This window comes from Halichoerus grypus, chromosome 3, assembly GCF_964656455.1.
Source record: "Halichoerus grypus chromosome 3, mHalGry1.hap1.1, whole genome shotgun sequence".
In the NCBI taxonomy this organism is placed as follows: domain Eukaryota; kingdom Metazoa; phylum Chordata; class Mammalia; order Carnivora; family Phocidae; genus Halichoerus; species Halichoerus grypus.
Genome location: NC_135714.1, coordinates 183,419,933 through 183,432,820, shown reverse-complemented (window position 1 = coordinate 183,432,820; position 12,888 = coordinate 183,419,933). Strand labels below are relative to the sequence as shown.

The window sequence follows — 12,888 nt, the reverse complement described above, 5'->3', positions numbered from 1 at the left end:
GACCTTAAAAAAAAAAAATGAAGATCTAGGCTGAATTTATACTCCTTCATTTTGTCATCAGTGCCCTGGGGGTCACTCGGATGCTGTGGCTGAGGGTGAAGAGCTCCTCAGGCGTGGCTCATCCTGAGCCTCTAGCTGCCCGGTGTGGGTAGAGCGTGCCATGCACATGGCGAGATGAATAAGCTGTTCATTTATGTGGGATTTTTATCATACTCTACACGATGTCATTTAAAAAGAATTCTAGTTACGAACCAGTGAACTCCATTTTTGTGGGTAATTTGCAAGCAAAGTTTGGGTGAATAGTGAAGTGATTCCTAAATTGAGAATAAGTTAAATGATTTCTGGAGCTGCTTCTACCTTGAGCGTTCTGTTTCCCTAACACTAGAGACACTAGATGTCTCTCATTCATTCATTCATTCATCATCCACCATCCCATCCATTCAACTAACCAACAAGCCACTATTAATTCTACACCAACAGGGATGCCCAACACTGTGGTAAATGCTACATATTTTATAAAATAAAAACATAATTCCAACAGCCAATAAGACCTTTAAGGGACTTCCAGAATCTCAAAAAACAAACATAGTTTTGGTTGATTACATTTTAAAAATAATCTCTTTCATCGCTTAAGAAGGAAGGGGATGCTAAGAGATAGCCACCACATGACAAAATTTCTAAAAGATTCATATAAAATGATGTCACTTAAATATTTTCACCAAAGATGTTCAACTCTTCTCACGATAAATAGTTTTAAAATCATGTCTTTTATTCTTCTCTTCTTCTAGGATAGTAACATTCTTCTTCCTGTAGCAGTGGCATCGGGCTCCGTGGTGGAGCTACTGGTCATTGCCAACCTTCTTTAACACATGAGCAAAAAGCCGGTGCTAAGAGTGGGTATAGTTTGTAAGCTTGGAAGTGCTAGACAGGATCAGCGGGTTGCCTTGAGGAGGGATGTGGAGTGGGTGGGTGGGTACTCCCCAGAAGCAAATCAGGCAGAGAGAGACCATTGAGATCATTTTTATTTTCCTATCTCACTCAGCTAAATTAATTCATTACCTAATTGTAGGTAACAATTCCTCATTGTAGCCCAGACTGAATGTGCGATATTTTCCCATGAAGTTGGATTCAGAATTATTTTATTGCTAGACTATGTAAAAGATCTTATTATTCCTACATTATAGAGAGTATTTCCAATTCCTTTTTTTTTGTTTCTCTCTCTTTTTTCCCTTTTTTTTTTTTTTTTAAGGTACTTGGTTAACCTGTGTGCTTATTATGGTGGAGTTGCTTATCTTTCCGTTAGAGGGTATTTCTGACCTATTAACATTTACAGTATCTCTGTCTTTCAGAAGGGCTTGGAGGTGGGGAGGGCTGGGGAGGGGCCACCATTCTATCGCATTCAATTCACACTCCACGGGAGATGGGGAAAGATAATTACATTTGCAGGGGCAGTAAGGTGGCTGTCCTTCTGTTCTTTTGTTCTCCTGTTTAGAAATTAAATTTCCTTCAATTATGTTCATTTTTGGTGTTGATTTGCTGCCAAGCAGCACTTTCTTATGAGTGTATGTTTGCTAAGACTCATTTCCAGTCTCTGTCTTATTTCTTAGTAAATCCTAAAATTCAGACTGCATTTTCACGGGATGTGTTTGTGGTCCTTTCATTTACAAGTCTTTTGACGCATAAGCCTGTTTGGGGGATATATACTATATATTGTTCTGGGTGATAATTTCTGCCCTTCATCCTGCCCCTCTGTGTAGGGTGAGTATACACACACTATACACCAACCCACACATTCCTTGTCTTCCTGTTTTGCTTTATTTTGGTCTTTGGCAATTTATACTTCCTGCCCTTACACTCAAGCTGGAAGATTAAATCCTAACCTAAAGAACTCTGAGAACTTCTGTTCATCAATAAATCATATCTTTTAAAAGCCGGTCCTTTCAGAAGAGTCAAGGCAAATAAGAGAAATTTATTTATTTAATTATTTCACTTCTCTTACATTTGGTCCCTACCTACCCTAGATTTTGTGTTTGTTTGTTTGTTTGTTTTAACAGAATCTGAAAGTTAATTTGGATCAGAAAGGAATCTAAAGTACAGTTCTGGGTACATGAAGTTAGAATTGTTAAAATAACACAGTCATGGTCTCCTATACACTTAACAGACATGTGAGCTTTTCATTTACATTTATAGATCTGGCATTACCCTCTGGAAGTATTAAAATATATTCTTTAATGTCAGCTCTATTATTTAATACTTAAAAGTTCTTGATGTCTGCTCAAAGTGAAATAAAATGGACAACCTTCAAACAGTTTTACAGTCCGCCATATTTACTAATAGCTGACATTCACTATAAGCCTATAGAGTTGGTCTGTCAAATAATGAAGAGATAAATTCCTGCAATACTGAGTTTCACATATTTCTTCGTAAATCATGGGCTGCCTCATTGGTCTGCCTACGTTGTTCAGGGAACGATAAAGGTAATCTAACTCTATGCCTTCAGAAAAAAGAATTGGACTATAACAGTATGTTCTTTCCAACATTAAAAAAAAAGGTACTCTTAACCATTATCTCTAGCAAATAGATTGTTAAGAATAAGGAGCTCCATTCTGTGAAACCAGTGACTGGAAGTTGGAAACCATGAAAACGTCACAGTCAACCCAAGAACTAGAACATGACTAATCACTTGCATCTCCTGAGAGCCCTTTCTATCCCAGTATAAAGCATTAGCCATTTCAGAGGCCATGGGGTTGTTTTTTTGTTTTATTTTGTTTTGTTTTTGTTTTTGTCTTTGTTTTTGTTCGGTTATGGTAATCCCAGTTTCCTGCTGTGCTGATTTATTTTGCCCATTGCTGACCTACAGAGGTGCACAGAAGAACTCTTACTCATCATATTATGTAAGCATTCTCCAGGAAAGACCAATTATACCCTAATAGCTGGAACTCCAAAGAGGGTAACTTGTTTTTATCTAGTGGCAATTCCAGAGCTGTTGTAAATTTCCACAGTGGTGCTGCGGGTCTCCCTCCCCTCTTCTTGAATGTATTTTATCAAAAAGGGATAAAAAGGGAATTCTTCTATTGAGTTGACTTTTTCCCCCTTTCTCCTTTTCAGTTCTGATATAACTCCTAGTATTCTAAGAGTATTGAACTCTCCTGCAGATTAAGGGATTTGGGATCCCATTGTTCTCCAGCAGCTTTGTAGCTGGCCTTTTGTTTTGGAGGGGAGTTATATAAACTCCTGAAAAGCCATATGGAAGTGCTAATATTTGTTTAAAAATAGCATATCCTGAATTCTCTTTAGCTTTTGATGTCATGCAAATGGTTAGATTCCATTTCCTACCACTTGCCATTGTTCTGTAGACCTTTCCTTGGCTCAGTTTTCCGTGACCTCTTCCCCTGACCAAATGTGAGCAGACACACATGGAAAGACAACAGAACAACAGCCACCCCATTGGAAGGAAGCATCCTTCTGGTGTTGATTCTGGCCGAAACTATAATTTACAGCAGGGATCTGTTGCCTGCTCATTTGTTTCAAGGGGGAACGTGTTTTGAACCACTTCTGTGACAAGAAGGGATATTTGAGTGTACAGACCACTTTACATCTAAGCTCCTTGAGGACACTGATGGAATTGTCCTAAATTGCTTTATTCTCCCATAGCACTTGAAAGGAAGTAAGGTGTCCTGCGCACAATAGGTATTCAAGAAATTACTTTTTTTCCCTCTGCTAAACTGGGCTAGATTGGCAAGAATTTAGGTGTTCAATAAATGTATGTTTTTATTTTTCTTGTAGATCTTCTGTTCCCCATTGATATTTCCTTGGTCAAGAGAGAGCATGATTTTTTGGACAGAGACGCCATTGAGGCTTTATGCAGGTAAATGGAAATGTTTTGAGTGTTTTCTTTTTCTTTTTTTTTTTTTTGTTTTAATGAGGTATTATCATCAAAATGGGTTTTGCTCACGTCGGTTCTACTAATTAAGTCAGGTGTTTGATTAGTGAATGGTTACGGTAATTTACTTCATTATAAATCATAGGCCTTTTAATTATAATAAGTGACATCTTGTTGTTTAGTATTGCCCTTAAATGGCACTGCCCTAGAAGGTACTCCAATAGACCATTCCATATTCGATACCATATGATTGCTGAAACAGAGAACGTTCAGATGGTCCGGAAACTTGGAACAGGGTCATGGAGTGTACAGTCCCAGCCAGATACTCTAACAGAGTCAAAGCTGCTGTTAGATTGAATGAAAATAACACATTGAGAGGAATAAAAGGGGGGTGGGGGAGTTACGGCATGCTACGGTCAGGAGAACCATTGTTTGAATTCCAAAGAAGCTTCTCTGAATCTCTTCAGCCTCCCCAGGTACAAAAAAGTAACAATAGGATTAAGTAAGGTTGTAAAAGAACTCAGCACAGCCTTTAAGCTACAGTGGACAGGCAGTAAATGAGCATTGATGTGAGACGTGAATAAAACTGTCAGAAATCCTTGTTCGTTGTGCTGGTGGGTCTTTCGGCTGAGGGGCAGCTGGTGGGTTTCAGTGAAGTAGAAGTGATAAAACATGTAGCAGACAATGATGAGACACTGATAATCCTCCCCAACTCTTCGTGACATGTTACTCGTTTTTAAGTTATTCATGCTTCGTCATTTTCCTCAAAGCCTACAAGCTATAAAATCTGAATTCTGGGGAAAAATTATACACAGAAAAAATTCACATATTGATTTTATATGTAAAATTGAAATGAATTTTCTTTTATTCAGTACTTATTTTAACTTGGAAGAACATCTTTAAGGTAGAATGACACTCGGTATTTATTAACTGCTTTGTAGGCACAGAAAGGAGCTCAGGGAAAGTACAGTTTTTTGCCTTTCTTATGGAATGCAGTGTTTTTTGAATCCACTAACTTAAGCAGTGATTTTAGGGAAATATAGGTAGGATCTTTAGAATGGTGTATGAAAAAGACTAGTTCTCGTTGAAGAAAAAAAGAATGCCATATTAACCACAGAAACACTGTCACTTTGCAAATCCAATGAAACGGCTGCTTAGGATTGTCCAGAGTATGTACACATTTTCTGAAAGCAACCTAATCCCGCGTCCCTCACTGTAGTGTGTAATACCAAAGCTATGTCATCGGGAATGAGAAAATGTCACTAATGCAGTTTGGGAGGGAAAAAGTCAACATCTGGAATAGAAACTACTCCAGACATTTTTAAAATGTTTTAATGCTTAGCTGTGGGGTAGAATTAATTTATTTTTCAATTCGTCATTGGTGATAACGCATATAAATGAGGTCACTCATAAAATGGATCCTAGGAAATATTTACGCACTGAGTCAGATCGCCCGTTTCACACATTTTACGCCACTTAGTAAGTGGGCCATCTGAACAGCAGCAACAGCTTAGGCATTTCTGGGTCATAAAAATATCACCACAACATTGCAGCCCAAAGGGCTCATGATTAGATTCTTGAATACTTTTTTTTTTTAATATCAGTTTGAAACTGTGTTGCGCTCCTCTGAGCAGAAGGTCATCCTCTGCCCTTTGTGATTTCCACTGGCTCTCCGTTCTGTTCGAGAAGCCACCTCCCTTTAAAGGGAATAAATCTGTGTTTCTGGATCTTTTGTGAAAACAGCTAGACCTTCATGTGTATTTGGACTCTGCAGTGTGTGCTGGTTGGGTTTCTGTTTTCTCCGATGCAGAGAATGATGTCGCAAAGGTTAAATGTGAGGAAGAAATGAGGTAATGGGTGTTAAAGGGCTTTGAAAATTATTAGGCCCAAAACGGAGGCCCAGATTTGAGTATGTGGAGAAAATCTTGAAGTTGGGTTTTCTCTTCAAAAAGGAAATGCTTCAGGGGCGCCTGGGTGGCTCAGTCGTTAAGCGTCTGCCTTCGGCTCAGGTCATGATCCCAGGGTCCTGGGATCGAGTCCCGCATCGGGCTCCCTGCTCAGCGGGAAGCCTGCTTCTCCCTCTCCCACTCCCCCTGCTTGTGTTCCCTCTCTCGCTGTGTCTCTCTCTGTCAAATAAATAAATAAAATCTTAAAAAAAAAAAAAAAGGAAATGCTTCAGAGGTGCCTGGGTAGCTTGGTCGGTTAAGCGTCTGCCTTCGGCTCGGGTCATGGTCCCAGGATCCTGGGATCAAGCCCCGCATCGGGCTCCCTGCTCAGCGGGAAGCCTGCTTCTCCCTCTCCCTCTGCCTGCCACTCTGCCTACTTGTGCTCTCTCTCTATCTCTCTGTCAAATAAATAAATAAAATCCTTAAAAAAAAAAAAAAAAGCTTCAGAATTCATAGTAATGGTCATCAGCTTGTTTGTACTGGAAACACCAAGGGCTCTTATCCATGTTCACACAGACTTCTCAAGGCAAATGATTCTCCTTTTGAGAGGCCCAAACAAATGTTCTGAAGAAAATGATGGGGCATCCTCTTTTGAAATGCCCAATAGGTTCCCAGTTGTCAGCACAGTGGTGGGGGATAACCTATTTTACTGATGATGTGATATCCATCTCATTAGCTACGCTAGCCTCTTCCACATAGTCTCTCAGCCCATGGAATTTGGGGGCCATAAATCATGAAGCTGTGGTGTGGTTTGAAAGTTTGTGATTTGTCCAGTTCTCTCCAGACTGACAGACGTCTTGTAGACTTCCATCTTTTGCCCTGTTGAAATATTTTGAGAAGTTGATTTTAAATATATATGGTAAAATGGTTGCAGAAAGGTGAAAAGTTTTACTTCATAAAATATTATTAAACATTAATTTTAACATTTTTACTTTAAAGAAAACTTTTTAAAGTTTGTTTTAAATAAAATAATTCTTGGGGTCCCTGGGTGGCTTAGTCAGTTAAACGTCTGCCTTCGGCTCAGGTCATGATCCCCGGGTCCTGGGATCGAGCCCCGTGTTGGGCTCCCTGTTCAGCGGAGTCTGCTTTTCCTTCTCCCTCTGCCCCTCTCCCTGCTCATGCTCTCTCTCTCTCTCTCTCTCACTCACTCAAATAAATAAAATCTTTTAAATAAATAAATAAAATAATTCTTACATGGTTTCTCTTTCCTACCACCCTCCCACACATAAATGTTACAACTGCTCCCATGTACACATTAGTGTTCTGCTTAAAAATTTATTATATTCTTTCTTTTTTTTTTTAATATTTTACCCATTTATTTGACAGAGAGATAGCGAGAGAGGGAACACAAGCAGGGGGAGTGGGAGACGGAGAAGCAGGCTTCCTGCGGAGCAGGGAGCCCGAAGCGGGGCTTGATCCCAGGACCCTGGGATCATGACCTGAGCTGAAGGCAGACGCTTAACGACTGAGCCACCCAGGCGCCCCAATTATAAATATTCTTATACGGATAATATTTGCTGATCTCTTAGCAGAGTCTACTTAGGGCAGAAGCCATAGACTTAATGTTTTCTTTTTCTTTTTTTTAAGATTTATTTATTTATTTTAGAGAACACATGAGCAGGAGGGGCAGAGGGAGAGAGAATCTCAAGCACACTTGGCGTTGAGCGCAGAGCCTGATGTGGGGCTCAATCTCATGACCCGGAGATCACAACCTGAGCCAAAACCAAGAAGTCTGATGCTTAACCAATTGTGCCACCGAGGTGCCCCCGACTTAATGTTTTCTTGAGAATTAAGATAATATTATTTTAAAGTTTTTTTTTTTTATTTGAGAGAGAGAGGGAGAGCACACGAGCCGGGGGTAGGGGCAAAGGGAGAGGGAGAAGCAGACTCCCTGCTGAGCGGGAGCCCGAAGTGGGGTTCAGTCTCAGGACCCCAAGATCATGACCTAAGCCAAACGCAGACACTTAACCAACTGAACCACCCAGGTGCCCTTCATGGTAATAGTACCTTAATACAAAGTTTAGTAGTGACCAAAAGTTACAGTTTGAAACTACTGCATTTTTGGGATTTGGATTGCTCACCAACATTCTTGCACTTAAATTTGTAAGGGATTTTTGTATTTGTTTCCTTTGAGAGATTGGCTTTTGTCCCAGTCTCGTTAGTTTCGCTGTATAATCGAACCCCAGTGATAAGGCCAAGATCATGAGAGGGTCACATTCAGTATTAATAGGGGGGAGTGGTTTGCTTGCCTTGAAGCATATACAGTAATAATGCAAACTGCGACCTACTATTAGAACACCTATTCTGAAGTGATCTTTGTCTCTGAGCACCTGGCTGGCTCAGTCAGAAGAGTATGCAACTCTTGATCTTGGGGTCATGAGTTCGAGCCCCACGCTGGGTGTATAGATCACTGAGATGATCTCGTCTCTCTAGCTTCTGAAAAATGTTCCATATCACTGTTTTCCTTTGGAGTTAACAACTGACTCCTCCTATCAACACACCAAAGAATTATGTAAATAAGGTGATAATCATATCATGATAAGTACATATCCCAGCTATCATCGTCAGTCTCCACTTTGTTGTAAAACAGTCCTTGAATGCCTAACCAATGTCAAGCAGCCTGCCACATAGTGGATTTCAACTTTGTTACTATTTCTGTTCTATTAAAAGGAAGTACATTTTTTAAATTTTTTATTGTTATGTTAATCACCATACATTACATCATTAGTTTTTAACGTAGTGTTCCATGATTCATTGTGCATAACACCCAGTGCTCCATGCAGAACATGCCCTCTTTAATACCCATCACCAGGCTAACCCATCCCCCCACCCCCCTCCCCTCTAGAACCCTCAGTTTGTTTTTCAGAGTCCATCGTCTCTCATGGTTCATCTCCCCCTCCGATTTCCCCCCCTTCATTCTTCCCCTCCTGCTATCTTCTTCTTTTTTTTTTTTCTTAACATATATTGCATTATTTGTTTCCAAGGTACAGATCTGTGATTCAACAGTCTTGCACAATTCACAGTGCTCACCATAGCACATACCCTCCCCAGTGTCTATCACCCCGCCACCCTAAAGCAATTGCACTAATTCCAAGAAAGTATCTTTTAAGAATTGGAACAATTTTTATTTGTCAGGTCTTACTTGGAAAATCGTTCCCTGTTCTTTTCTCACATGTGTCTTGTACTTGTCCCTATTTTCATTTTGAATACGAGGGCCCAAAACCCCCATGCTTTGCTTTTATCAGGGTGCTTGCAGCTTCCTGCCGCAAAACTCAGGAGCCTTTGATGGCCCACCTTGTACTCCCTCCCCCTTCAGAGCAGGGTACAAGTTGCCCAGCAGATAAGACTGACACATTCCTGTGGAGCTGGGCCCTGTGAGGGCCCAGGGGGGTTGGAGGGACCACGCCTTCTGGACAGATGGTGCGGATTACCAGTTGCCACTCATTTGGGGAATCATACTTCAGGTATAAGCTGCTCCTGTGTATTAGCATCATGAAGATTGATTTTGGAAAAGAATACAGGATATACTGTTTTTGAATGTCAGAGCCGCCATGTTTTACTCTTGTGGCGATTCGTCACCTCTCCAAACCCCCATGTCCTCATCTATAAAAGGAAAATAGTAGTATCTGTGCCATAGGGTTCTTGTGAGAACCAAGATGAAATAACACCTATGTGGTGCGGGGCATGGCGCCTGACCAGGAGCGAGCCCCCTTCCGTCTAGCCTAACTGTTTGGTGTCAGTGTGGTCCCTCTCCAGGTAGCTAAGGTCTCACCAGTGGGCATTCTTTGGAGGTCCTGGGAACAAATGAATCTTACAGAAACCCCAAGAAATGACTTTTTGGCTTCAAAATTGAACTGCCATTAGCTTGCTGCTACCAACATAAAAAAGATAATGTTGACCTTTATAAAACTAGCCTCCAGGGTCTTTTTTGTTTGACTCAAATCTAGAATTTGTGAAGTGAGCCCCTCCCCCGCTGCCAGAGGCTTCCATGCCTAGTAAACCTGGTTATAAACACCACTCAACCATTAAAGCCCAAATGAAGTCAAGTGGGTATTTGATTACAGGTTTGATTAATGAAACCCAGACCTAAGACTAACTGTAACCATTCCGGATTCTTTAAATCTTAAAAACGTTTGAGAACTCAAAACACTGTGGATCTAAGTCATTTAAGTAATGCATGCCCCTTTAGGGAGGGACCTTATATCCACTCATTTCAAAGTTTGGGCTTTTTCTTAGTTACTTGTTTTCTTTCCCTCCCCATCAACAGAATTTTTCTGAACACAGGCAACATAGGCGTTCTGAGTTATCTTTGTTTATTCTATAAACAGGCTACCATGTAATCTATGAAATCAAAGGCAGTCTTATCAGCAGGCAAAAATACTTTCTATCCTTGTGCATCAAGTTGTTAGACGAGTTGCAAGAACAGAATCCCAAAGATAAAGCCTAGAAGCAGTCTCCTGGTCAGTTTGAATTTGTGTGAATCAAATGCTCTTATCCTATGAAAAAGGAAGAATTGCAATTGTAGGAAAAACTGGAAAGCTGAGCGTGGAAGACAGCAGATATGCCGAAGGTTTATGTGAGGAAGACCAAGTGCTGGTCATCTAGAAGCTGTTAGAGGGGGCTGTCATTCACACTTCTACAATACCGTGTGTTTCTGAGTATGGGATGGTCTTCTCTTTCCAGCTATTTCATTATTTCCTGATGAGGACTTTTATTTTGGGGTTGTTTTTTTTTCCTGTGTTTTCTTTTTTTTTTAATTGCATTTTCAACAAACCGAAATTATTTCCATAATTATAAATTGACATTACTCCTTGGCAGGGGTAAAAAAGTGTTTAAAGTAAAAATATCACTCTTGTTCCAAAGAAGAATCTGATTCAAGTGCTGATTCTTGAGCTCTGTTGTAACCCTTGAAGCTGCTGTATGAGAAATTTTTCAGTAATTATTTCCACTATAGCTATGACTGTTCCAAACATTATCCTGTCCCATACAGGAAGTTGTAAAAAGAACTGGATATTAAAGAGGCTCCAATTTCTATTCTGTATAAGAACTCGCTAAATTTTTGAACAGAGTGTCTAAGGTTATTATGTCTAAAAGCTGGGTTATTTTTCTGTTTGAATTTTGTTTTGAGATAGAATATACCATTTATTTTTATTTACCGAGAACACTGCTTGGTTCCTTGTTGCTGTTGCTATTTCTGTGAAAGGGGACATCACTGGCTCTTACTTCTTGGCGCTATGAGGAGCTACCTAATGGATCAAACCTCGGGACTCTTGGAAGAATAAACTTCCTCACTGAGAGTTGTTTGTCCTGTGAAGAAAAAGAAGCACCTGATAGTACCCTAGCAATGTGTCCTTTTACTATAAAATAGTAATACTCAATCTAAATGACGAAGTTTAAGAAATGTCAAGGTATTTTTAAACTATTCACTTTGTAAAGAAGTTTCTAACACTGTTCTAAATTATGGAATAATTTTTTATAGAATAAAGAAACTCATTACACATGTCACCTGTTTGGAAAAAAAAATACGTATCTACCTATCAGTGGTTTCCTATCTTTGCTAATACTATTTCTTTGCCCTGTAGGCGTCTAAATACTTTAAACAAGTGTGCGGTGATGAAGCTGGAAATTAGTCCTCATCGGAAGAGAGTGAGTATATAAAATGTATAATAGGATGGGAGGAAAGGAGGCAGACCAAAAACTGGATTATGTGTTTTGTAAGAGGTTTTGTCTCTCAAATTCTTATTACTTCCTTGTTCCAAAAATCTACATTTTTCATGTTACAATCCAGTCAGGTTTACCAAAGATCAAGTAGCCTTATGTAACTGAAACCAGTAGTTGCAGCTAGCCAATAAATTGAGGTTTTCCCACTATTTTTTTTTAATTGAGATAAAATTGATGCATAATACTAGTTTCAGGTATACAACATAGTGATTCAGTATTTATGTATATTACAATGTGATCACCACAGTAAGTCTCGTTAACATCCATCACTACACAGTTATAACATTTTTTTTGTTGTGATGAGAATTTTTAAGATCTTTCTTAGCAATTTTCAAATACACAGTACAGTATTATGAATTATAGTCACCATGCTGTACATCACATCCCCAAAACTTATTTTATAACTGGAAGTTTTGTACCTTTTGACCCCTGCTTCTGGCAACCACCAGTCTGTTCTCTGTATCTATGAGGGTTTTTTTCCAACTGTTTTTGATTGGAACAAATCATCTATTATTTTGCCTTGTTAACTCAATGCCTACTACAGATTAAAGGAATGAGGCTTAGGCAATCCCAGTGAATCCTCCATTATTCCCTTCAGAAATTAAAGCTAAAGTTCTTCGGGGACTCTCTCCCCACACGTAACAGTAACCGTGTTTCAGAGCTGCTGTGGGGATGGAAGAGAAGGCTGGCTTGTGGGGTACTGAAGAATAATGAGAGACCGGAGGGAGGAAAAGAGCTGGGGGAGACGGAGGGAAGGGCAGGAAATCCCACACATTCTAGTCAAATGGTGGTACATAACTTCTGTGTATGAAACGTGAGGACCTTTTATGAGATCTTAGGAGAAGAGGTGGGTGTAGTCCTGGGAGTGATTGTCACAAATTAGAGTAAACAGGAATAAGTTTGGTCAAAGAACATATTTCTGACTGTTCAGAGTACAAATTTTAATTATCCTAGAGTCCCTGACTTGCAGCAAGCTGCCTTCTTGGGGGGAGTTAAACCTTTTAAACAAATGAACTGGAACCTCAGCACCCACTGAGCTGTGGAGAGGAGTCTCCAAGTCAGCTTTAATGCTCTCTACTCATTGTCCTGTGACACGTGGGTCATGTGATATTTTCCACACCAGTGGGAAGGACCTGCATCAGACTGAATGGTGCCTTTTGATATCCCGCCTAGAAGGCTCAGATGCAGTAGTTTGTGACGCGGCATAACCCTGAGTCCTGCCCATAAATCAAGCAAGGTCAGCAAAGATGTTACTTCACGTTTTTGAATGTTCCATGCTGTCAGGACTGGGTATTTGTGAAGCCTTGTTAAATGGCCTGGAGCATGTCTGAGGTTGAA

At 40.0% G+C, this 12,888-nt stretch overlaps 1 protein-coding gene across 3 annotated transcripts in view; it reads left to right on the top strand.

The window, feature by feature from the left end:
* Window positions 1-12,888, top strand: part of DLC1 (DLC1 Rho GTPase activating protein) — a 390,592-nt gene that overhangs the window by 361,933 nt on the left and 15,771 nt on the right. For all 3 annotated transcript variants that reach the window (XM_036077117.2, XM_036077143.2, XM_036077147.2), the window contains 2 exons: window positions 3,787-3,868; window positions 11,412-11,475. In XM_036077117.2, the coding sequence (XP_035933010.1) occupies window positions 3,787-3,868; window positions 11,412-11,475 (146 nt within the window). The remainder of the gene's footprint in view (window positions 1-3,786; window positions 3,869-11,411; window positions 11,476-12,888) is intronic.